The 27,385-nt window shown below is 39.6% G+C and overlaps 1 protein-coding gene across 1 annotated transcript; it reads left to right on the plus strand.

Annotated features, from left to right (window-relative positions):
* Window positions 1-1,378: 1,378 nt before the first annotated feature.
* Window positions 1,379-27,070, plus strand: MYLK4 (myosin light chain kinase family member 4; the record flags this gene model as incomplete). Its single annotated transcript, XM_079533909.1, has 13 exons — window positions 1,379-2,035; window positions 11,836-11,911; window positions 12,874-13,303; window positions 14,129-14,148; window positions 16,925-17,030; window positions 17,929-18,022; window positions 19,097-19,206; window positions 20,293-20,434; window positions 23,724-23,794; window positions 24,454-24,582; window positions 25,094-25,246; window positions 25,595-25,667; window positions 27,023-27,070. 13 exons carry the CDS (start codon window positions 1,379-1,381, stop codon window positions 27,068-27,070), a joined length of 2,109 nt encoding a protein of 702 aa, XP_079390035.1.
* Window positions 27,071-27,385: the final 315 nt, after the last annotated feature.

Raw genomic sequence — 27,385 nt, forward strand, 5'->3', positions numbered from 1 at the left:
ATCCCTCACGCTCGCCATTAAAAGGATGGATAAACTGAGGCTGGTTTCTCCTGGTTCGCAGGAGCACACAAAAGAAACTCTTGTTCCTTTGAGCAGGGCTACAGTCTGCCTGTTTTCCAGCAGCTGACTTTACCTGTTGCATTCTGTGAGATTCTGCACAAGTGCAGACTGTGCTATGTGTGGTCAGTCTATGACAGCCACCTGTCTGAGGCAGTCTTTTCCTTGTATCTCAAAAGCACCCATTTTCCATCAGAGTGATCCACACCGATGTGCTTTTAGCTCACGTGGAATATGATTGACTTGAAATGAAAAGCTCTGGTTCTAATATTTACTTCTTAAAATCTGCTTTTATTTTTCTAACTAACATGAGAAATGTCCAGCAATTCAGACTCATCCTATTCCTATTCAGGCTGATTCCTCTTTGTCCAATGTTGTCCTTCTGAAAAGAATGAAAGTCTTTTGCAAAAATTAAGCAGACTGAGTTATTAATATTAATCACTGTTTTTATGACATGTTCTGACAAGCAAAGTAAAGAAAGTCTATCAATTTTTGGAATTTTGGATGACAGATCACAATAAAATGTAAGAGCCCCTTAATTTGTAGCAAGTTAGTATAGCCTCAGTAAATACAGAAAATACAGATATAAATTGAGATTTTGGATGTGAAGGGAATTGCTTTATGTAGAGAGCTAGATATGTTGTAGCTGAAATATTAAGCAGAGAATAGGGCTCTCATTTTTATTTTTATTTTTTTCCCCAAATCTCCATTCAGCATCTCCTTCTTTTACTTTCCTCAGTGTATTTGTTTTTAACAACTCCATCAACTTCCTGCTGGCATAAGATGCTTCTCAAGCAATAGAGGCTTTCATCTGAAAATCTCACCTTAAGACGTAGCAATTTCAAGCAGCCATGCTTAAGGGCCCTTACAGGGCCCTTATTCTCTTCAGAGCAAGGATCACATTACATATTGGGCTTCTGGAAAGCAGCAGCACTACTGCCAAAGTGTCTCTACTTCTCATGTATCATGTAGTGTTTTTGCTGACAAATTCCCTTGGAGTGCAAATAGTTCTGTCCCTGCTAGGGCTGATGTCACTGAACCGAGTGCATTTAGGATGCTCATCTCTCTATTTGCTTCATTTGGAAACAGATATATGCATATATATTATTAATGGATTCAAGGCGCTTTTCTTCCTAAGTAATTTGGGTGTCTCTTTCCTCTGTTTTAGTCAAATGTGGAAGAGTAGTTACTTAATTAGTTGAGTTGGAGTCAATAAAGTAGGCTGTATACCAGTGCAGTCTGGATGGGAAGCCTTTGCAACTGATACCGTCCTCAGCAGCTGAGCATCAGAGCGTTTCCTCCCCCAGCCTAAACTTGCAAAATGACCACATCCAGCAGGCAAAGCTCTTCTACATCTATGGTCAACAACGTGGCAAAAATGTTTGATCCAAATGCTTTGCAAAGCCAGAGGTCTGATAATACAATGGAGCCCCTGCAGATTCGTCGTGTTGTAAGCAGTGATGTCAGCACTGAAAGTTTTAACGTCATGGATATGAAGTTTGCCTTCCTTGAACAGAAAATAGATAAGCTGTTGATGCTGCAAGACAATGTGCTTAAGAAACTGAACAGCGTTTCCCAAGAAATCTACTGCATTGAAAAAGATATCGAGATTGTAAAAGCAGAGACATCTGAGCCTGGATTGAAAATGGAAAGAAGCAAAAATCTGAGAAATAATCAGATGAAGAGGCTTTGCCTTAAAATGAAGAAATCTCTTTCTGATATAAACAGGAATGCAGAGCAGCAAGTTAAAAGACTGGATGGACTGGAACAAAGCGTTTCTGCAATACAGAAGCTTGTAGGGCCTCTGGCTGAGAAGGTTAAAGCATTAATAATTCATCATTCATGTGGAAAACATCATATTCTGAAACGTAAGCTTTGCAAGGCAGGTGATTATACAAAAGCTGCTGGACATGGTTTTGGGATGCAGATTTTCTCAGCGACAACAGCTGATGCTCTGCTCAAGAAGAGGAGTGAAAAGGTGAGCCTAGGTTTCTTTCTCATCTTGTCAAGAATCATTGCAAGCCACACATATGTTGTCTTACATGCTTAGCTTTTCCATTTCATTAACATTTAAGAGAGAACAACCCATACTCTTTAGAAAAATGAAATGTATTAGAACAAACTGAGCAAGTTGTGGTAAAAAAAATACAAAAATCTACTCACCTCTGACTACTACCTCTGTTTTTTTCTAATGATCTCTTCATTGTTATAAAACATAATTAGGGTTCACTGACATCAGTGACGAAGATTGTAACAGAGATCAGTAGGTTTGGGTCTTGAACATTTTACTGGATTTATAATTGTTGAGTTAAATCAAGTTGCAGCAGTCGTGTTACATGTTGTGCGGTCCAGAGCTCAGTGAAACTGTCGAAAAACCTTCCAGTGACTACAATAGACTTTGGAACAGGAGTGTGCATGTGTGTGATGTCCTTTATTCCAAAGAGGAACTTAACTGTTCTGATGTTCTGATGTTCTGATCTTGTATTTTTGCTGACATCAGTGGGGAGGGAGGTGTTCTAAATTGGGATCCTAGGTAAGGTTACTGTAACTGGAGATGCAGCTTTTGTAAACTTCCTTGGAGGAAAAATGCCTGTGTCACCATAACGGGAGTTTTGTTGTGTTCTTTACAGGCCAGATTCAGAGAACACACACAAAAAAAGGCTCCTTTGATTATCATAGACTCTTGTAAAGTAGCTTAAATATTCTTCATAGCTTAAAGAAGCCCAGTAGCGCTAGAAAACTAAGAAGTTTCTTCTAACAAATATGTTGAAACCAGAATGAGCTAAAAATGTTGCCTTTGTTATTCTTTTTCGCATTCATTTCATTTCTTCTCCCCAGAAAATCACAGTCAGACTTCACTGTTTGATCATTGAAGAGTAATTTAAGGAATTTATCTCAAATTTTTGAGCAGAAGAAGAACCTTGTGTAGTTATTAATGGAAATGACCTTCCTTGAAAATAGGTGCCCAGTATTACTTGGAAATCTGTCCTCAGCATACCAAGTGCTTTTTAGCTTGCTTGCTCTTAGGCAGTTTCATTTCTTAGACACGATGTGTTTGAGCCATAACAGGAACTTTAACAGTAGCCACTGCTGAGTAGCAGCAATAGAGCATCCTGTAAAGATCAGTCCATTGAACTGGATGATTCACCACTATGTAATGGTATAATCTGTGCAGCCTTGTTTCAGTAGCTAAAGGGAAAAATAGCTGCCCTGCTAAACAGCACAAACAGTAAAAGTGGTTTTTACAGGCCTTCTTTGAACATCAAGTTGGACTAATTTCAATGAATGAATTTGAGCAAAAGAGAATTTTTCACCTTTTGTACCATTACCTCGATGAGAAAAGATTATTTATTTTGATCTCGTGGCTTCTTTTGCTTTTTAAAACATCAGTGATAACATCTGTTGTGAAAGTCCTATTCACAGGGAGGCCCACAAGTCATCCAAGTAATGGCAGGATTGCTGAGACAGAAGCTGTCTGTGTATTAAGAGAGAGAAGGTGACTATGGTTGCTTCACTGGTGAATGTGTGGGTGCTGGTTTGTGCAGCAGATGAGGCAGGTCATGGCTGGTGCTGTGGAGGGGAAGTGATGTTCCTGACAAGGGAGATGGGATTGGAGGGTTTCCAGATGTGTAGTAGAACGTGGCAGGCTTGATTTGATAGAAAGACCCAAAGAGAGGAGGGGTGATTTGGATCTCTGCCTTTATTCCAGCAGCATCTCCATTTGTAATCTCCTCACTATTCCACTGTTGTTCAGAGTGACTTTTGGGGAGGTAAGGAGTCTTTAGTCCTTTAAGCCCTGTCTAGCACCAGGGCTTATGAAAGGCAGCAGGAACATGTCTGGAGTCATGCTGGTGATAGTATTACTTTGCTAATATTTTGTTTGTTTTATTAGATAGCATACATATGTTAGCCTGTCATTGCTTTCCTGTCTGTGTGTTTGATTTATTAGCATAGGACCATCATAAAATTATCTGCCTTTCTTTTGAACAGCAGATGGCTTTAGTAAACACTTAGTCAACTCAGTTCTAAGTAAAAACATGAATTCAGCACTACATTAAGAACAATGGGAGGGTACAGTATCCCTCAGCGGAGACTCAGCATGCCTGTTGGTTTAGTAGCAGCCAGTATTTATCTGCATTCAGGACAAACTCTTCTGCCTAATAGTGAAAAACATTTCTGAGCAAGATAGTAAGAAGCATGATCCATAAGACTCTGTGAAGCTGGTGCCTTGTGCCTCTGCCTGCCACATATTCAAAACAGATTTACAAGTGAGGTTTCAAATTATTGTGACAAAAGGAAAAAGAAAGGCTAAGAAACTGAAAAATAGGGGGTTAGATATCTTCTCACCCTTGCAGAATTTTGCACCTAAGATGTACCAGTGATACCTGGTGGCACAGCAATGAATAGACCTACCCAGTTATGTGACACCCTTGCTTCTGTTAGCAAAATCTTTATTACTGTCCCTGGTCTTCACCTGAAAGCAATTTCCAACAGTGCAGAATTGCCAGCCAGCAGTCAGTAAGACCAACATCTTTGTTATCCCGGTTGGCCTCCATATGGCATTACTGAGCAATCCTGCCATCAGTTTATACATGCTCAGCTCTGTTCTGTTTCCTTATGGCCATTCGCCTGTTTGGAAAGACAGTACCTGTTTTTGTGCACTGCTGGATGTGATCTGATGTTTGGGATGATGTGCCTTGCCCACCTTTCCCAGTGGCCATGCCATGTGCTGCTGAGCTGAGGTGGCTGAGCTGCCTGACAGATAGCTGGCTGTCCTCAGCCTGGATCTGCAAAATAATCCAGTCAGCCCTAATTGCAAGTAGGTTGTGCAAGAGGTGGCCATGATGCATCCATATAAAGCAGTGTGTTGTGTTCACATACTGCTTAGTCACCTGTCCTCCTATCCTTCCCTCTTTAGAGAGGTGCTCTTTGCTTTATTAATTGTAGAATTGGTTTTGACTCTTTCCTAACTGGTTAGTCTTATAGAATTGGATAGAGAGCAGTTGAAGAGGTGGAACAAATAAAAAGGGGACTGCTTCTGTTGGATGGGAAGAAGGGCAATGGGAAAGATGTAAAGAAGTGCTGATAAGTAGCTGATGATAAGCAATTTCTTTTCTGGCTTCAGCAGCATCTGGAACAGTTTCCAGATCACAGGCCCCACTGGGACTTCTTGTGCTCTGCAAAATACAGGGATCACTTTCTTCTGAAGCAAAATTTCTGTTTTCCTGCCTTTTACTGCCATCCTGAAATACCACTGCTGCCTTGTACAGGAGCTTAGTTTATTTCTGTTTTGGGCTGAAGTTATAATATTGTGTAGACTGCAGACACTTCACGCTTTGTCAGCACTGCCAAATGTCTCCCAGCCATTTTCCACCACATACGGCATGACCCCATCACCAGTGGCTGAGAGGAGAAGCATGCATTACTTGTTTTCTGAGTTTTTTTCTTATTACTACCACTCAGGGAAATCAGCAGTTCTACACCAGTGTCTTTAAAATCTTGAGGTTTTCCTCAATTTCACCTTTCTAAGTAGTCCGTGATAATCCTGTTGCAAAATGACACTGTGACTCCACTTTCAGTCTTGTTCCTTCCACCTATCAGAAAGGAGGGTAAAATAATATTTCACTTATTTCCTCCAAATTAAACAGTTTAGCGATTCTATACTATTAACCTGGAAATACTCACCTGGAGGGTCATGAAGTCCGTTTTGTTGCCATCATAAAGTGATGAGGAACTTTCTGCATTTGCTTGCAACTTGCTGTAATTTTGGTCACTTGCCATTTCAACAGGCTTTTCCACAGGACTAAAAACTATGAGCAGTTTGAGGCTGTTTCCCACATTAAAACTCGCCAGCACTGGGAGTTGTGCTTTCTGTTTGAACCCTCTGTCCCTCCTGCACAGGTATCACAGTGCAATTGCAAGTCACTCATTGCTTTAATTGAAGTCGGCAATTAAACTTCTGTTTGCAATCTGTGTTTTAAGATCCATTCAGCCTCAGCTTGTAACCATTATTCTGATTCCTTCATTTTGCCTACAAATACTAACTGGTCCCTCATGCATTATTTTCCTTCTTTCCACATTGGCCATGTTCTGTAAATATTTCATATTCCAGCCAAACAGGCAGAGTTGTTTCATTTTCTTCTTTAATTCTGTCTGCAAGAGTTTTTGCAATCCTCACTAGTTTAGAGGGTAGAGTCTTTGTGCAGGATCTCAGTAGATGTGTATTCTGCTAGGGCAACACAATGTCAGTGGCTTTAGTTGCCTTTATAACTGGGAGTGCTTCTCTGCTCCTCGGAACCAATGCCTTTCTCCAAATCTGTCCTCAGTGGAGGTAATCCAATTTTTGAGTGAGCCATACATTATTAGAGTTATAATTATCTCCCTCACTTTTGCTGTTTATAAAGCCTTTAAGTTTTCTCCAGACAAGACATCTTCATCTCGTTTTGCCCTGCTTTCTCCCTTACTGACACCCATAGGAGGTTTTTCATGCACTTCCAATTCAGAACATTGTATACTTTTGCTTTCTTTTAGCACCTGAACTTGCCCTCTGCTGTCAATGTTCCTTGGGTAGGATCCAGCCCTGGGCACTGCAGTTGTGGTTTTGCTCCTTCTTTACCTGAGGAATGTGTGGAATCAAAGCAGGCACTATCGAATTCTAAATACCTGCACATAGCCTCGGATGGCTTTTTGGTATGACATTAATGCCTGTGTGTTACTGCCACCATTTTAAGAATCCACTGCAATTCCTTTGCAAATCTAAAGAGACCTCATGAGATACAGATGTAACTAGAGAGTGCAGGAGAGCAAGACAAAGGTCATCAGGGAGCAGTCCTGTAAAAGAAGGCTCCTTTGAAGAGGAGAGACAGTAGTAGGAGGGATTTGCCCAGGGAAGAAGTCTTTGCTCGCTCCAGTTATCTACAGTCCACCTTTTGACATCAGGAGTTCTACCTATTCAATCAATTTTCAGATGTCCCCTAGCAGGGGTCAGATATATCTGCTGGTAGGTAGGATACCATGCTTGAATGCCTCCTCCTGTAGGAGAGAGTGCCATTGCAATTAAATGCAGAGCTTCATCATGCTGGCTTTTGATGACAAGGGAAACTACTCAGGAATGTATTTGATTTGGTGTTGCATTGGCAGCATCCTGGGCTTTGCATACATGTGCACCAGTGACACGGAGCAGCGATGTTGGCTGGGTAGCAGCCCCAGCAGAGCCTGGGATGAGTCCAAGCACATTCTTTTTGCTGCCTTTGTGGTGAGGTCCCACAGAAAAATATGTCTGTAAAGGGAAAATGAAGAGAACTTCCCCTCCCCACACACCCAGAGCCCCTTCATGTTAAATGAAGTTCATTTTCAGGAAATCTGTGTTTCTGGAGTCCAATTAAAAGTGAGTCATCAAAGCTGCAGGGAATGTTTTTTGAAGTTTGTAACTCTTTGGAAGTCTCCCAGCGGTGTGATTTCCCAAAAGTGGCTTGTGAAGGATTGTTCAAGAAGTCCGAACGTATTTGCTGTAGATTTCATTACATGCTTAGCACAGATAGGTTAGTAAAGGTGTGAAATATGAATGAGTCTTCTTAACTGATGCTGTAGCACAAAATTGCTCTAGTAATGGATAGGTGGAGATTTTTGAGTTTTGAGCTGGACTTTTCCCCTGCTTTCTCACAGTGGAGTCAGTGGAGCTCACTACAGAGAATGAGACATTTAACAGTAATGTGAAAAATGTGGAGAATGGCACCTAGAAAGCTCTTGGGATGTGGTGCAGGTACATATGATGCACATGAGCAACCTGTGAAGCACATGGGACCCCGTCAGTGATCACACATGAGAAGACATCAAGAAGTGTGGAGAAGGAGAGATGTGAGGTAGTCTCACCTATGATGTTTTCCTAAGGGAGTTTTCTGCTTTTAGAATGTGTCTTCATGCAGAGATTACTACCAATGGCTTTTTGAGACAGCATGTCACACACAAACTCTCTTATATTTCCTAGAGAGGGAATTATGATTCTCATGGCTAAACTCATTTTGATGTGTGATTGAAAGATCCTTGTGATTTGTGTTTGAATTATATAGAAGAGTGATTTCTTATCTACTTCAAAGAGCACTGTAAGTATTGTGGAAGATATTCTTTCTGCCAGAAGGTGTGAGTGGATTGTGTAGCATAGCAAAAAGTAAAGTCACGTGGCAGATGTACCACCTGCCATGAAATTAGAGTTCCCATGTGTGCATTTTCTACCATTTATAAGTTTGTATCAGAATTGTTCAGCATTGCTGGGTTCTTGGAAGGAAGACAAAGAAGGAATGAATATTGAAGAGGAAGATAAAAGTGAAGGAGAGGCTGAGCACTGGGTTCTGGGGATAGTGCAGGAGTCATCACAATGCATTCTGGTACCCCAGGACCTCCACTGTACACAATGCATTCTCCCACGTGTGAAGTACTGAGAGCATTCATCTCACAGTGGTCAGGTGGAAAAAAACATGGCTAATTTCTGGATGTGAATGAAATGAAATCTTCACAGAGCTTGAGTAACTACAATCATATTGATGAATGGATGGTGATCAGAGCTGATACCAAGCCAGGATATCTTGTAGTAACAATGAGCTACAACGTATTTTAAGAACTTGAGAAATAGAAACTAAGCCAGAAAAGTGTTCTAGATGTGTGCAGTATTGCATGTCTTGATCTCAGATGAATGAAATTGAGAATAACGTCTTGTCATCAAATGAAATGTGATGGAGTGATAAAGGACCTCTAGCTAAAAACTTGGGGCTGCTTCATGAGGCCATTCATTACAATTTTTTTTTTTTTAAATAGGAAAAAAAAATCAAAGAGTTTTATTAGCTGTATAAAAAAATTGAAAGTTAGCTAGGAAAACATTCCAAGGTTAAGACTGCTTCGGTATAAAGAAGGAATTTAACTAAGTGCAGCTCATTAAAAAAGGGTCAGATGTCTATAAAAAAACATTAATCTCTCACTGCATTTTAAATCTCTGTTACAGTATATTATATTTATACATATGATTTCTTATTGCTTAATTTCTGCAAGGTTCATGATGTACTTTTTAAAGTCAATTTAAAGAATTTTCAAAAGTTTTAGCCTCCAGAATATCTTGCATTATTCTGTTATCACCATGTGGGTTTTTATTCTCTCTCTGTTACTTAGACTCTAGCAAAGTTCTTTATGAAAGAGTTTGTTTAGTTTACAAAATGTGTTTTTGAATACACAGTACCAACTTTTGTAGGTGAAGACACCCTTTTTACTTTGGTGTATTTTGTGGCATCACAGTGTAACCTTTAGTACTTAACATTTTCTGGTATTAAAATCAAAACTTCATTGAAAACTTTGGGCTGGTATGGATAGGGAAAATGTCTGTAGTGCCATAATCCTAGTTGTATATCTTCAGATCGTTAAATAGAGGCAAAGCAATAGGGTGGAAGTCTAATTGGCACTAAGGAATATTGATTCATATACTTTTAGAAATTGTAGACAGAAAAGAATCACACGTCACCAAATTTCAGGATGAATAATACATGAATAAATGAAACCTCACCGGAATTGAATTAAAAGATCTCTTGAAAGAGCACAGTTATCAGACTGAAGGAAGAAACATGAACAGTAGGCAGGCAGGATGGATGCCACTAAGACACTTCTATGCTTTTCAGGTGAAGTTTTCAGAAAAGCATGATGGCCTTGGGTGCTCACAGGCTGCAGATTCTTGGGGGGACTGGCCTGGCTGCCTGCACGTAGACATCTTGGCAATGGGTGTCTCTACCCAGATGGACATCTTGGGGACACGTGCCCTGGATGAACTCAGGGCAGGTTGCCATGTCTCCTGCAGCAGGCGTCTGGCCAGGAGGAAGGAGCCCATTGACTTCAGCCAGCTCCAGTAGACTTGGAACAATCTGACCCTTTGAGGGGAAGAAATAATGAGAGCAAGCTCGTGCTTTTACTGCTGGATTAAGTTTTGACAAATTGAAGTCACATGTTGCTACTAAAAGCAAAGCCCTTCACGTGGAGAGAACTGGAATGCACATGCATATATCACTGATATGTCTACAGATTGTACTAGTCAAATATCTAGTCCTTGCATTTGTTTTTTTATTCTGCTGCACCACTGCTTTATACTTACTGCAAATAGTTACATTTACTTATTCTGAAGATTGCCAGTAAATGTTTTATTTGTATTCTTTTTTTTCCCTCTAGTTTGAATTAGCATGAGCTCCTCATCTGCTATTAAAATGTAAGAGATCAGAAGTGATGCTTGAATAAACAGTGTAGTATTTTATGTAACACTCTGGCAGCTTCAGATTTTCGGCATCATCCAATATTCCACTAGGTGTGGATTTTCAAAAGCTGACTTCTGTATTTCACACCTGCAAACTAGAGCAGTATTTAGTAGGAAGCACTGTGTGCCTGCAATTAGTTCTGAACGCAGAAGTGAAATCTGGCCCCATGCATCAAAGAGCTCAGAGGCAGTTTCTCTGGTTATTTGCTCAGCTGACTGTATTTGATCAGAGCTGATGTCCTCAGTGGTGTGGTGAGGTTGACATACTTACAGGAATCCGAGTGCATTACTAATTGCAGTCACATTGCAGAATGAGTAAGTCCAAGGGTTTTCCATGCTTCTTTCAGCACTTTCCACCATGAAAAACAGACTAAGCATTGGTTGATTCTTTGTGATCCACTGGAACTGAGACATTTATATTTAAGTTCCATATGAACAAGGCTCCGATTTATTTTTCAAGGGTACTTGGCTAGTTCTATTTAGGCCTTTTTGCAGCTTGCAACTTCCTGGGAACAACTGCATCCCAAATAATTTTCAGCCTCAATTCTCATGTTCACATCACAGTTTCTTTGTCCCTTGCAAATCAACATTTTCTGAAGAAGTCCTGCCGAAATCCTTTCATGCAATTTTATCTTGTTTTTCTTAACTGTTTTTGTTTCTCATTGATTTTCTTTCATGCATGTTTTCTATATAGCTTTATGAAATTAAAGCAACACCACCAACTTACATGGTTGAAACAGTCAAAATTTAGTGCCTGACCCTGTACATTTTGTTGAAACGCATTACAATGCTCAAAGAGAGAATGTATTCTCTCTGGAAAATATTTGGAAGTTTCTGCATTTTTCACACCCTTCAGATACATTACTAAATGACAGCATTGGTTTCATAGTACTGTAACTAGAAGGCAGGTGGAAAAGAAACAGCAGTCACCATCCTACCACAAGTCTAGGAGTGAAAAAACATGCTGAGCAAATGGCATAAAAATATTTGTAAATAGCCATAAATGTAGAGGTAATAGCTGCTTTTGAGGAGCTGGCAAGGCATGAAGCACCTCTAGATGTCACTGTAACATTGTAAAATACAGATGAGAGCACACTAGAAAGCTGTCAGGATGGTTTATACTCTCTTGATTCCTGGTAACTGTCTCAGTCAGCCTGTAATAAATCGTTGGATGGTAAAAATGTTGTTACCAGATGTGGATTAACAGCAAACATCTTTTTGAATTGTTTTCAATAAGACTGCTACTAAAATTTTTGGTAGAATATTAAATATTTCTAGTTTTCCTTTAACGAACCTAGTTTTAACAGCAAAAGCTAGTACAGGGTAACAGCTCATCTCTGGAAGGCTTTTAAGTCCCTGTGGCTCAATCCTGATATTTTCTGGGCAGATCACAGATTACTTGGACTCACCAGATAAATCAGGCTGCAGATTCATGAGGAACAATGCAATGTGAACACTCTGTTTGCTGACTGATGTATCTATTGCTTTTTCCACAGGTCGTCAAAGAAAAGTTGCATTTGAATGAGATGGGAACAAATTCTATACAAGAGGAGGAACCACCAGATTCAGCAGGTTAGAATGTTTTTTCTTCTGATCAGTTTCAAGTTCCTAAGAGTAAAGGTGCAAAGTCCTTACTACTTCAGTAATAATCCTCACAGAAGTCACCTGTGCTCTCCTGAGCAGCTCTTGCTTGGGTTCTGTATGTGCTCACCAGCATACATGAGAGTGGTACAAGAAACATGTTGCCATCACATCCAAGCAACTTGTCATGTGTCTATGTGTAAAGAATTATGGAATCATAGAATCATTAAGGTTGGAAAAGACCGCAAAGATCATGTCTAACCACTGACCCATCACCACCATGCCCACTAACCATATCAGTGCCACATCTGCATATTTCTTGAACACCTTCAGGGACAGCAATTCCACTGCCTCCCTGGCAGCCTGTTCCAATGCATTACCACTCCTTCAGAGAAGAAATTGTTCCTAATATCTAACCTGAACCTCCCCTGATACAACTTGATGCCGTTACCACTGGTCCTATTGCACCTGAGAGAAGAGAGCAATCATCTCACCTCACTGCAACCTCTCTTCAGGTAGTTGTAATGAGTGGTTAGGTCTCCCCTGGGCTTCCTTTTCTCCAGACTAAACAAGCCCAGTTTCTTCAGTCACACCTTGTAAGACTTCTGCTTAAGACTCCTCACCAGCTTTGTTGGTGGTAAACTGCTCAAAGAAAAGCTTTGCACGAGGGTCTCATTAACCTGACAATAAATTTGAATGAGAAAAGCTTTTTCCACTGCTGTTTCTAAAAGGCCCGTGATGTCCCAGTCCTGAAGAAAAAGAACTCTGCTGAAGCTTAGGGCTTTTCATTCACTTAGGAGATATTTACACTGAACTTGAAAGTAGGAGAAGAAAGCAAGTGCTTTGTTCAAAATACAGTGGAGGTGATTTTGAGCATGCAAGTTCTACTTCAATATGGTTACTGACTCTAAGAGAAGTACTGACATATTTCTTGCTGATCTATTTACTTTCAGAGGGGGTCATCCAGAACAGCCAGTCCTGTTGTCACGAAGAAGAAGTCGATAAGCTCAACAAGGAAAATGCTGAGAGGGAAAGTACTGTTCTGCTACAGATGGATCCTCCTGAATCTCATTCTGAAGAAACAGAGGAGAAAGAAGAAATAGCTTTTGAAAGCTGCTACAGGAGAAGCTCAGTACAGAAAGAAAACGATGCTGTTGATGATGCTTGTCAAAGGATAACTGGGCAGGAGATAGAGAGGAAGTCAGCTGATGAGGAGATGAAGGAGGAGCAACAGGTGCCTGGAGTTGAAGAACAAGAAGAGAGGATGAATGAAGGGGAGGGAGTTGATAGTAATAATGAAAAAGAGGATGAGGAGCCATCAGCATCTTCCCAAAATGAAGATGAGGCAGGACAAAGCCATGATCAAGAGGCACCGGAGGGAATGTAAGGCCTGAAACTCAGACTGTACATTCTTAAGAGACCCTTGCTTTAGAAAAACATGTAGGTCAGGTTTTAAGTCAAAGTAACTAATTAGTATAAATACTAGTGAAAATCCAGTCCGATACAAAAATATAAAATGAGTTCATCTGTTTCTAAGCTCTAAGCCTGAAAACAGACAGTCAATCTACCATACATAGTACTGGCAGTGTATTTTGGTTGTTTGCTTAGAAGAAAGAATATGAGAATTGTGATATACTATTCTCAATCACTGATGAGCATTCTCCCACTCTGTAATGTTTATTTATTGCAGCATCATACAACATATGAACAAATTAAGGTTAGGTTAGGCCATGTACCATTTGCAAATTAAGTTACTACAAAATTTAGTAACTTGATAATATAAGATTGTAAAACTTTGCCCAGAAAATTATACTGATAAACTTGTTTACTGTAGTTCTTTCTGTGCTGCATTTATATTTAGCCTTTCAGGGATAAACCAGTTTAAGCTCTCAGGAACCTATAAGAACAGAGTGAAATCCCAGTCCTCTCCCATTGCTTTAAAGGTGAGATTGATAGCCAAATGTTAAAATCAGTAGAACTCAAGTAGGCATTTCAGTAATGAAGAATCATTCTGCTGTCATGATTACTTAGAGGTCATTTTATTCCTCTGAGTATTAAATCAGTTTATTTAACCGTATTATTTTACACCATTAAGCAAAATAGCCTAATGTTTGAATGCAGTATGTGTGTAGGTGTTTTTCACATATATTTCTAAATTTTCTCTGCTTTAAGTGTACCTTGCTCTAATGCCATGTTTTGTCTTTGCAGGTGTAAAGGCTGTGGAAAAGGTACAGGAAATCATAGTTCAGTCATTGAGCAGATCTGCCAATTTCAGTATATGGTAGCAGTAAGCTTTGAGTGAATGTTGAAGGCCTAATCAAAGATGACAGCAGAGCAAGCTACATGCAGAAAGCTCTGATGGAACGTGTAAAACTAAACTAAAACCCAGGGCTTGTACAGGAAGTATTTCTAAAGGCAAAACCAAACCATTTTATTTCACCAGTATTGAGGGTGATGGCCAGACAAAGACATCCATAGAGAATAATGACATAAAGAACATAATTAGTAAGAGGAGAAAGAAGTGGATGGTAGCCCTAATGGGAAGCAGTTGTTCACGGACCACATCGTAAAGTGATGGGAAATACGATAGTTCTGTTTGCTTCCATCAAATTCTACCAACATTTATTACCTGAGGAGTTGGCTTATCTTTTCATAGAGGCTTCTGTTCTTACAGAAATTAGTCACAACTGATTTGCTTTTGCCACAACTACTCCACTCATACTATCCTCTTTCTCTCTTCTTTTGACAACAGAGAGCTAGAACTTTCAGACATGGAGTAGTGGGAGGAATTACAAAATGTGTGACAAAAGTGGTTGACTTGTGGAGGTGCTAAGAACATATATTAACCACAATGTTCTGGATGTAGTCTGAAAAACCAGGTTCCTCACATCAGTGCTATAGCAATCTGAAGTGAGAACTGTAGTCTGTAAAATAAAGAAGTACAAACTGCTGTGTGGAGGCCTGACTGATGCTGCTGAAAAGTTGTATAAATGGTGTTCAGGCACTGAATTCCGAAGCAGAGTGAAGCAGAGATTTCTAACACCTAACACTTCTGCTTGAGAATTTCAGTGCCTATCCCTGCACATAAATGATGAAACATGAGGTGATGGCCTGATGGATTTGAAGATGTTTACATATGCATGCACACACATAGGAAACAATGGTTTTCTTTGCTTTGGGAATGCAGGGTGGAGTGGGAAAAGGAAACAATGAATTAAATATCTGTGTGAGGCTCTTAGATTCTCTAACAAAAACAGGAGATAGTAAGCTAAAAATCTCAACTCATAAGCTGTCCTGAGCTCTGGCAGATTGTTAGGGATGGCATTAAAGTTAGTGTCTTTCTCTTGGAGTGTCTTTCATCTGTAACAGCAAGACATTCTTGAATAGTGAGAAATCCCCTTTGGTATGCAGTAAAACAAAAATGGAGGATTTGTCACTGAAAAAATCTTGAAGGCTAAAACTCAGACACATGATCTGACTTCTTCAAATGAGCACTTTCTTGCTCAAAGTTTGGTAACATTTGAGAGTTGAGCATTCAAAACCCCATATTCTTCCACCAGTTACATGCTGGGGCCCTTGGAGTTTGTGTCATTAGGGTCAAATTCTGCCTTTAGGGTAGATGCTGGTTTTGGTAACATACAAAGGCTCATACTTAAGGACGTGCAATTCAAGCTCTGCAGAATCACAAGTAGGTGGCAAACCTCCCGAGCCCCAGCTTTTCACAATTCCTTGACCATGAACTAACTTCCTGTCCATGTAAGTTATTAACAGTCAAAAAAATCTAGGTACATAGCTGGTATCCTGGATATTTGCTTTGAATAAGGACACTCCACTGTTACATTAATGAGTGTTCCTGCCAGCTACATGCTGTCATGTTTTTCTTTTGTTTTGTTTGTGGTTTTAATCATTTTCATTGGATGAATGAATGGTTTTCAAATTGCTCGACAAGCCCCTCACAAAAAAGACCTGGCATTCCAGACCAGAGAGCTCATGTTAAAGCACTGTGGCTCTAACCCTCCCAACCAGCTGAAGTATTTGTCACCTTGGTCAGCCAAAGGTCACTCCTGGCAATATCAATCAAGTGAAAAACAACATGAGTATGAATTTGGAATCGCAATGTCCTGCAAAATATTCAAAGAGAAATCATGCATGCAGGGCTGGTATCCAGCAGAGATTTTGACATGAGGATGGCAGAACGTCCCGCGTGCGAAGGTCTTGACAATAATAATGGAGATCTACATTTGTGCCAAAACTCTGTGTCTGTGCTCCAAGGAAGCCATCTCTTTACTGTGTCCCTCTTTTCCATTTACCTGTCTTCTTTTTTAAGCATAGCAGCTCTTCAAAGCAGCGTGTGTTTACCACATCGGACCCTGAGCCATATTGGAAACCCCAAGTGTTACATGACAGGATGAAACTCCATTGTGTGCACAAGCAGTTAATGCAATCTCTAAAGGCAGACACAATGCTGGGGAGCATGACAAATTGTATCAATCAGACGGCCAGTAGAGAAGGGATTCTTTGCTATGAACACCATAAGAAGGGAGATGACATCATCTAGCTGGGCTTACAGAAAAGCTCTGTATCTCTTTCTATACCAGGAGAGAATTACAGTATACACTCATCTATTAACAGTTCCTGGGAAATTAAAAATTGGATAGGAAAAAAATCCTTCCAAATCTTCTAAACAAACTGTCTTGTGGGCATGAAGCTGCACTGGCTTAGTCTAGCAGTCTAGCCTCATGCTGCTCCTGACACTCATAGTGCAGAAGGTGCTAACTAAGTAGAGGAGTACTTGTCTTAGTGTAGCTCCCCTGTGACACTGTGCTTTCTGAACCAGAGCTCTGGAGTAAAACCCTTTCTGAATAACGGAGAGACATACCTATTTAACTTACAGTAAGATTATTCAGTTCTTAAATTAATTTATCTCGGGGAAAGAAGGACTGAAATATATGAGGCAGACAAGCACTGCATGTGACCACTCATACGCTGTTTTTTCTTCTGTAGATGATACTTCTACTCCACCAGCACCATTTGATCACCGGATTGTTTCAGCCAAAACGGTGGGCATCAGCAGTTATTATAATGTCAACAGGAATGAAATCTTGGGAGGGTAAGTCAAGTGAACCCAATCAACGTGTAAAGCAAGGCAAGAGTTTACAGCCAGGAACCCCAGGAGGTAAATGGAAGCATCGTGCCTCCCTACAAAGGCTAAGCTTTAACAGTACCTAGAGAGGAATTAAAACAAGAGGTTGGTTTTACTGTGTGAGTGAATTTTGGCTGAAGGTTTGGCACCAGATTTTGCTTGTATTTGGTTTTGTTCTAGGTCAGCCATCTGCCCTCAGGTTTTGTCATGATGCTTTTAGGATGTGACAGTACTTCACATCGAAGCCAGTGGAATATAGAAACATGTTGTAGCCTTCTTTCCCTCAGCATAGCCCATCCCTGAAAATACCTGTATGTTTTCAGGTAGATCAACAAGCTAGTCTGACAGACCAAGTAATCGCTAGATCTTTCATGCTGCCATAGTTCATGATAGAGTGATATTGTCATTTCTGGTAGCAACATGATCTTGAGTAGGCTTTGTTTCACCGTGAAATCGCAGCCTTCCCTTGGGGTAGAATGATGAGGTGGGGAGAGGCAGATTGTGCTCATAAGTGAGTTATTATGAGTTATTATCATTACAGTTTGTATTTCTGTTAGCTTGCCTTGATTCCATGATTCTGTTAGCTTGCCTTGGATACCTCATCACACATTAAAAGATGTTAGAAGTAATGAAGTGAATGTTAATGAATCATAAAAGTGGAATAATATCAATTGCAACAGTGTAATTTTGGTGTGCCTAAATGAGCGGTAGCAGGTCTGATTTACACAATAAAATAGCAGCAATAGAGCAATTGAAATGGAACTCAGTAGGGAGAGGATTTTTTCCATTCTGTATAACTTAGTTTGCACACAAGGGCAATGCAACTGTATGGTTTTGGTTAATATTTTTTCCCTTTTTTCCCTAGAGGACGATTTGGTATGGTACACAAATGTGAAGAGAAAGCAACAGGTCTCAAGCTAGCAGCCAAAATTATAAAAGCCAGAGGAGATAAAGAGAAGGTTGGTAGTCTTTGTTCATTAATGGACCCCACACTGTTCTTCACTTACTCAACAGACCATGTCCAAGTGGCTCACAAGCCATCATAGTCATAAAACCTGCTGACTTACCATTGGCTCTGCAGCTCTGTTTCTCTGCTCATCAAAGTCTTCTTTCTGGCTTTTCTCATATTTTTTGTTTTACTTTTTTAATCACAACTTTTCCTACTTTCTTTTCAGATCTTTGTGTTTCTTTGGCTTTCCTTTCCTTTTTTTTTTTTTTTTTTTTTCCCCTACTTTTAATTCTATTAGTGTTTTTTTCTGATGGTCTGGCCTGTGAAATAGCATACTTCCCCCTCCACCCCACTCTATCCTTACTGCAATGAATTCATGTCACTGTGAGGTATGCTGATTACAGGCTTGATTTGGGCTCCTGACATCAACACAAATATAAATGAGAAGAATTAGTCTGACCTGTTTTGCAAAACTCATGGCCATCTGGTGCTTGCTTTCATAAGAAAGACATTCCTAGCATCTTTTCTGTGACAGCTGTGTCATTAATGGTAGTCAAGGGTGGGATTTGTCTCAGCTATCTGTGGTTCTCTAAGGCATAGCTGTCTGTGGGTAAGCTGATCATCAAGAATCCCATTATAGTCAGAAGAGAGATTGGCACCATTGGATAATGACTCAGCCACCCTAAACTGCACATTTAAAATAGCTGGACTGAACAGAGGCATCAGTCTTTCCCCCCTGATTGAATAGGGAGGTTTTGAGGACTGTCCTGGACTTTTCTTAGACAGATTACCCCTTGCCCATGTGTGCTTTTGCTCTTTTTTTCCCCTCCCTTTTTCTCCTAGCATATTACTGAAGCAGCCCCCTACTCAAGCTATGAGTTCAGTCTAGTGCTTAATGCCTTGATGTCTACCATTGCAGGAACAATCAAAGGCAAACCTTGGATTTGCTTAACACAAGTGAAAACATGAAGATAACGTAGATATCTGATTCAAACTGAATTTGTCTTTGTCCATGTACCTGTCTTAGAAAATAAAAAAACAACAAAAAAACAACCTTTGAAACAATATTCATGATTCTTTACAGAATGAAGTAAAGAATGAAATCAGTGTCATGAACCAGCTGAATCATGTCAATCTTATCCAGCTCTATGACGCCTTTGAGTCAAAAAATGACATTGTCCTAGTCATGGAATAGTAAGTGTGTTCTTCCAATTTCTGTCTTTACCACTTTTGCTAGAACTGTTTGTTTCCTTCTTATTTTGCCCGAAATTAGAAATAAAGCTTTTAGCAGGTAGAAAGGGCATATGAAATATGTTCCCAGGAACAATAATTGGGAAAAAAATAAGAAAAAGTGCCATGGAGCCATTTATGTATTTTTTTCAAGTGAGGCTCCACACTCCAGGTGATGTAAAGCCACTATACCATTTGAGGATAGAGCTGTTATGTAGCTTGTCTTTAATTTCAAATGGTATTTTGTGTCAACTAAGAGACAGGCATCTCAGAATATCTCCACTTCTGTGAGGCAAATGAAAAGACATCTTACAATGAATAGATGCCCACTGTAGATGCTGTGGATGATCTTTTACTGGATGCCTGGATGTATTAACCTGTCTTTTATGCTGGTTTATCAGGCTAATTAGTTTCCAAATAGCTGCCTTAAAAACAAATAGATGTTGCTTCTTTTTCTGGAAGCCAAAAAGGATGCAACTAGAACACTGAAATGCATGGCAGAAAAGCTTGACTTTTCTGTATATTTGTAGGCAGTCCCATGGACTTGATTTACACAATTAGTATAACACAAAAGCTAGAAGTCAGCATAGATATCAGTTGGTAAGATGGAGGTATTCTAAAATGTAATGAGAAATTAAGAAGTCATTTTCATTGATTTTATGTTGCTTCAAATTGAAATTTTATATCATGCCCCTCTTAAGCTCTGATGGAGAAGACCAAGGATTTAATGCAGATTGTGTAGCATGTTGTCTTGGTTTTCCATGTGATTTCATTAATTCCACTGGTGTAAAATTATGTCCCAAGACAGCATCTCTCAATGAATGGGAGACTAGGTTCTCAAACTTTGAAGAAATTATGGCTAGTATGTATCAGTACCGAGTATGTGGGAAACTCAGATCAGAATACAAGCTCATGTTGTAGACCCCTCTCACTGAACCTGATTGTGAATCCTTAAAATAGTCAACAGCTTAAATTCTATACAATTGTAATTGCATGGGTTTGGATTTGGACTTGAACTTGATGATCACTTCATTGTCTTTTTCTCATCAGTGTGGAAGGAGGTGAATTATTTGATCGAATAATTGATGAGAACTGCAATTTGACAGAAATGGATACAATCTCATTCATAAAACAGATCTGCGAGGGAATTCAGTACATGCACCAGATGTACATCCTTCACTTGGATCTAAAGGTAGAGAACTTACATGTTTGTTCTGCGCGATGACAGCTGTGGAAATTTTGTTCTTTAATGTTAGGCCATGCAGCTTAGCAGATTCCCATGGCAGAAACAACAAATAACTTTATTCTGCTTTTCCTTGAACTGATGTGTATTCACTTCAGCCACATTGAGGTCAGTTAAATTACTACAGAAGTAACTTTGATGAGAATCGTGGTCATATGTCATCAAGCTACAAAGCTCTTGAGTTTTCTGCAGAATGATTTTACAGAAAGCCAGAAAGATATTGGCAACAATATCTTGCTATTTTCATTTTTTCCATTTCCATCTATAAATATTGTGCAAATATTATGTAATTCAGCTGCACAAGATCTCTGTCTTATGCATCAGCCATGGGATAGAAATTAACTCCATTTACACCATGCTGAGGCCAAATACATAAGAAAGTATTTGCTAAATGAAAGTAATAAAAAAAGTGGTTGATGCAAATAATACAGCATCTGTTAGGTTAGACAAAAACTGCCAGTACAGCTGAAAGTCCAGAAAAGAGTGATGCATTCTCCATTGAGTATTTGCTTAGCAATCTGAACTATTCAAGTGTATACACAGAAAGTCCCGTCTATCTAAAACCAAATTTACCAACTGCATATTCTTACACTGGCTGACTGCTAATTGCTGTCACACTTAGAAAACAATTTGTAAAGGTATGTTTCAATAGTCTGGACTCGAGCTGGATCTTCTTCCCTTGAACCAAGTTTTTATTAAATAATAAAATGGAGAAATATGGATTTGAAAGTTAGACTACTAGGTGGATAAAGGATTGGTTGGATACTTGTAGCCAAATGGCTGTTGTGAATGTCTCTATATTCAGATGGAGGGCAGTCATGAGTGGTGTCTCCCAGTGGTCCATTTTGGGGCTGGTGCTCTTTAAGATCTTTATCAATGACAGACAGTGGGATTGAGTGCACCCTCAGCAGGTTTGCTGATGGTACCAAGCTGAGTGGTGCAGTTGACATGATAGAAAGCATGGATGCTATCCAGAAGGAACTAGACATGCTCAAAAAGTGGGCACATGAGAACGAGAACTTAATGAGGTTTAACAAAGTCAAGTGAAAGGTGTTGCACTTGAATTGCAGCGATTCTTATATCTGGAGTACAGGCTGGGAGAAGAACTCATGGAGAGCAGGCATACAGAGAAGGACTTGGAGGTCCTGATGGATGAAAAGCTGGATATGAGCCAGCAGTGTGCTCCTGCAGTCTAGAAAGCCAACAGTATCCTAGGCTGCATCAAAAGACGGGTGGCCAGAAAGGGCAAGGGAAGTGATTGTACCCCCTCTGCTCTGCCCTCTTGTGGCCACATCTGGAGTACTGTGTCCAAACCTGGTGCCCCAGCACAATAAGGATGTAGAGTTGTTTAAGCAGGTCCAGAGGAGGGCCACAAAGATGACAGAAGGCCTGGAGCACCTCTCTTATGAAGAAAAGTTGAGGGAGTTGGGCTTGTTTAGCTTGGAGAAGAGAAGGAGCCAGGGAGACCTCATTACAGCTTTCCAGTGCTTGTTGGAGCTTCCAAGCAGGAGGGGAACAGCTGTTTACATGGTCTGATAGCAAAAGGACAAGGGGCAATGGCCTTAAATTAAAAGAGGGGAGATTCAGGTTAGACATGAGGAAGAATTTTTTTACTTATAGGGTGGTAAGGCGCTGGCATAGGCTGCCCAAAGAGCTGGTAGATTCCCCATCCTTGGAGGCATTCAAAGCCAGGTTGGAGGGGGCCCTGGGCAGCTTCATCTAGTGGCTGGAAACCTTGCCCGTGGAAGGGGGCGTTGGAACTAGTTGATCTTTAAAGTCCTCTGCAACCTGAACCTTTCTATGATTATATATTTCTTACCTTTATTTAGTCCAGAAATAAAAGGGGATGATGTCTTTAGTTTTACAAGTGTCTATAAAGTCCCCATAACGTATTCCTCAGCTTTATAATAAAGCAAAAAGAACTAAAAAGTGCAAAGAGAGTTTTGCCTTTGTTGAGATTTTTATTACAGCTGCTGTTTTTGGCTTGTAATAACTGAGTTGTTAGCATTTATATTATTGCACATGATAAGCAAGTGAAGAGATGATTATTGGGATCTGTTGCTTTATCAACTCACTTGCTTTACCAGACTTACTTTTCTCTTTCTTTATAAACATCTAGATACCAAAAACCTATCAAGAATTTCACATCAGTCTTTGAGACATAATAATTATGTTCTTGGAGTTGGCACAGTTTTTATATGTCATACTGCTGACAAAGAGGCCCATATACAATGTAATGAATTCTTCTCAGAGACCTTTCTTTTCATGTGCTGGCCAGTTACAGATTCTCCATTCTATTTTGCTTACTCACAGGTTGTTGTCAGTAACAAATGAGTTTGAGGAAGAATGTTTGAAATTGAAAGAAATTCGTCTTGACCATAATCATCCATGACCACAGAAACTATGGACCTATGATGTTTACAAGTCCTGAGTTTAAAATGAATTAGTAATGGTGACGAAGGTTAACTAATGTTTTAAGTGTTGTGGGCTGTTTTATTTCAAAGAGGACTCAACGAGCAACGAGACAAAGTATATAAAACTATAAAACTGCTGGCAGTGAATTTATTTTAGGTATTTACATTTTGAAGACAACTGGCCAGATTCTATCCTCGCTCCCTTCTGTTTGATTTGTGAGTAATTTAGTAAGCAATGGATTGCTTGCAGGGGAATGAAGAACCATTGGCCCTGTGAAAATCCAGAGGGATTTAACCTGTGAATCCCACCTTCTGGTAAAATATGTGATGAAAACATAAAGCTGCTGTAACTAGCATAATATGTCAGTGCTCAATCAGACAGTTACTGCCAGAACATCTATGAATACAGAAACTTAAAGACATAAATTTCAAAGCCCAGTAAATTTGTTTAAAAAAACTTTTTAAAAATTCCAGTGTCAGCTTACTAAGATCTGCAAAATCACCATGCCAGCATCCTGAAACCTCACTACTGAAGTCTACGTTCTCTGTCTCATTCCCTCGACAAGTTCTTTATCTGAACTGCTGCCTTATGTCAAATTGAAAAGCAGAAAAAGAAGCAGTTATCAAGAAACAGAACACCCAACCTCAACTGCTGTGTGATAGAAGAGGTTATACCCATACTGAGAAATCTGATCAGGGTGGAAAGAAAAAGGTGCTTATGGCATGCTTACCTTTTTCTCAGTGGTTTTCACCCGATGGTTTTCTAAAAGCCCTGTTTGTCATGCTTGTTTCTCACTGAAGTGTTTTCTGGTTTTTCTTGGTAGCCTGAGAATATCCTGTGTGTGAACCGATCTGCAAATCAAATAAAAATTATTGATTTTGGATTGGCAAGAAGGTATGTGCCTATGTTACTAATAATTGTAAATGAATGAGGAAAGAATCAAAGAAATATTACTTCTTTGCAGTTACATCTTTGACCCATAATGGTCTCCTACTGCTCTTGTGACAAGTTGGTTCCAAAGACATCCTTTAATAAGTAATGTTTGAAGTTGGGTAAAAAAAGTTTTGTTCTGAAGCCTTTGTTCAGATTGAAGGTTCAAAGAGTCTGATTCTAACAAATAAGTATACTGGTACAGCTGAAGTCGACAAAATTTGTGGAACCTCCTGTCTGTTCTATTCTCAAAAGAGAGCATGAGAGAACATCAGGGCCTTTTACAGTACAATTCATGCTTTATCACTTTCTTGTTTAAGCAGATACCATAACTTATGATATGGGGAAGATTCCAAAGCATGATAACAGCTGCCCTAAGTCATCTCTGAAATCTGAATTTCTTACTTTGTTTAGTTGTTGAATTTTATCCTGAAGTATGATATAAGCTTACAAATGTTTTTCATTCCTATGTATGGCAGTATTTATTTTTAATTTGTACTTCTATCTGTCCTTGATCTCCTCCTGAATGTCACATATGCTTCTGACATCCCACTAAGTGCTGGACAACTTACGATATAACTTTAGAGCTATAATGTTCTTTTATTAATGTTTCCTTTGACTAGATATAAACCCAGGGAAAAACTTCGAGTAAACTTTGGAACTCCTGAATTTCTTGCTCCTGAAGTTGTGAATTATGAATTTGTCTCCTTTCCTACAGACATGTGGAGTATAGGAGTCATTGCTTACATGCTGTAAGTAGGATTCAATCTGCTTTGTAAGCTGTTTTCAGGTTATCTGTGTCAGTCATCCAAATTTGTTGTTATTTGGAAGACTGACAAAATCTGTACACAAAGGAGAAAATGTAGGCCTCTTTCCAAATTCCATATTCAGGAATCTGACCCTTTTTCCAATCACCATTAACTTTCCTTCTTTGTTTCACTACACTATCTATCTTGAGCAACTAGGTATTAGACTAGAATACTGTGGACCTCTTGATAAACTCTCAGTATATGTCTGCAAAAGCAGTCAGAGATCTGGAAAATATGACCCTCAATGAAAGACTGTATTGTTTATTTTGTTAGGGAGAAAAAGTGATTATTTAAAAATGTAAATAGAGAAAATGAGAATGGTCTGGAAATTTTCTTAGATAATAAAAATTCTAAGGTGGGCCAGAAGTAACATAACAATCATAGATGTCACATCAGAGATCATGTACAGGAAGGGAAAGAGACAGAAAGACTTAACGTATTCCTTTTTCCTTAGCCTCAGTGGATTGTCTCCTTTTTTGGGTGATGATGACAACGAGACTCTCAACAATATCCTGGCCTGCAGCTGGGATTTTGAAGATGAGGAGTTTCAAGATGTTTCTGAGCAAGCCAAAGATTTCATCTCTAAGCTTCTCATCAAGGAAAAATGGTACGTGATTCCTAGATCTTTGAAACATGTGCTCGCTACCATTGTGTCCTATTTTTATCACTTGTACTGTTCCACTGCAGAATTATCATTACAGATCAAAGTTTTTAATGTCCATGTAATTTTTTAATTTTTTTTTGCCATTTTATTGATGTTCATTGAGTCCATAACATTCTCTGAAGTTACCTGAACGAGTTTTTGCTAGTGGTTTCCTGGACTAGCTGCCATCTGGCATAAAATATCCTAAAATGACAGAACTGCATGACAGCAGAACACAAGATCTATAGGAGATAATTGTTGAATTATGAAATTCTAGGAAAAATACTTAAAAGGATTCTGTTTTTCTTTTAGCTGGAGAATAAGTGCAACTGCTGCCTTAAAACACCCATGGTTATCAGACCACAAGCTCCACTGCAGGCTCCAGGTTCTTAAATTTGAATATATTTGTGCACTGTAGATCTGCTGTTGCCTGTCTCTGTTGGCATATCATTATTTGCTTTGAAATTTCCCTCATCTGTTTTTGAGTCCACCTTGCTGCTGAATTTCTTGCCAGTATAAGCCATGTGTGTTCCCTTGCTTTTAGTTAGCTGCTGTAATTAGTTTAACTGATAAGTGTGGGAGATTCAGACTGTTGATGAGCTTCTCGTTGGATGAATCTGAGTCCACACTGTAGTTCAGTGGTTCAAGGGAGGGATCACTTTAATCACCTTCCTGATTTTTTACAGCATTGAGTGCAATATTCACTACCTCCTTTGCAGATAAAGCAAATCTAGGTTAAGTAAAATGCAATGCCTAGGATCATAGAATCATAGAAGCATAGAATGGCCTGGGTTGAAAAGGATCACAATGACCACCTGTTTTCAACCCCCTTGCTAACTGCAGGTTCACCAACCACCAGACCAGGCTGCCCAGAGCCACATCCAGCCTGGCCTTGAATGCCTCCAGGGATGGGGCATCCACAACCTCTCTGGGCAATCTGTTCCAGTGCCTCACCACCCTCTGAGTGAAAAACTTCCTCTTAGTAGCTAACCTAAACCTCCCCTGTCTCAGTTTAAAAGCATTCTCCCTTGTCCTATCACTAAGACTATTATTAATTATTAAAATGATCTTCATAAAATAAGATGAAAGATTGTGATGATAGTAAAATAGTAGTAGATCTGCTGATGAGAGGTGTGGGTTTGAGGCGGGTATGGACTGAGTAGTGTTCTGACAAGGCTGTCTCTGAGAGACATTCCTGTTACACAAAGTAAGGGTAACCAGAAGTAGTGTAAAATGGGAAATAATAATCAAATAAATTGTTATAACTTTAATTGAAATTTAATTTTCTTGGTCATTTCCCTGAACAGCAATGCCCTTGAGCTTATTAGATTTTTATATTGTGAGCACAGACAGTAAAAATAAGAGAGTTTGTTTCATAAAACAGCATTCAGTCCCTTTAGTCTGGCTCCAGAGAGGCTCTGACTGTTGTAACCTGGGGAATGGGCTGTCTTTTCCAAATGCTACAAGAGCACAGGCTGCTCACCTGGCATGCTGCTTCCTATCACCAATTTTCTTTTAAGAAGAGCCTGCCCCTAACAGGAACCTTACAATTCATGCACCCTTTGTGGCTCCTCCCCTAGAAACTTTTTGTTCATGCCACTTGCACTTTCCAAACCAGCTTCGCTAAAGATGCTGATGTTGCAGCGTTTTAGCATTACTTTAACTAGAGCTGAGATGTGACTGATCTTCAAATAATGCTTCAGTAATGGCAGCTGTCTTTCTTTTTTTGTTTTTCTCTAGAAGAAAGTTAAAGGAGACTGTGATTCCCGGGCACCTTCAGATCCGTAATCTCTGAAAGAGCTGCAAAACAGAAGGTTTGTTTGGGGTCCTAAGTGTCGTTTTTTTTTTAATAAATAAATACCACTGCACAGGGGAAGTGATCAGTGGGAAGCCGAAAACCAAGCACAGTTCTAACTACACATTCCAACATGTATTCACCACTATCCTCACTGTTGTTTGGAAAGCATTCAAAATGTAAGCTGGCTCTATCACTTGTACCAACTCACAGCAACGTACAAAAACCCTTGTATATGTGAAGCCATATGTGCTGCAAACCTCATGGGGCAATATTTCACCCAATAACTTTTCAGTGCTGAAAGCTTT

This window comes from Tetrao urogallus (assembly GCF_951394365.1).
Source record: "Tetrao urogallus genome assembly, chromosome: 3".
NCBI lineage: Eukaryota > Metazoa > Chordata > Aves > Galliformes > Phasianidae > Tetrao > Tetrao urogallus.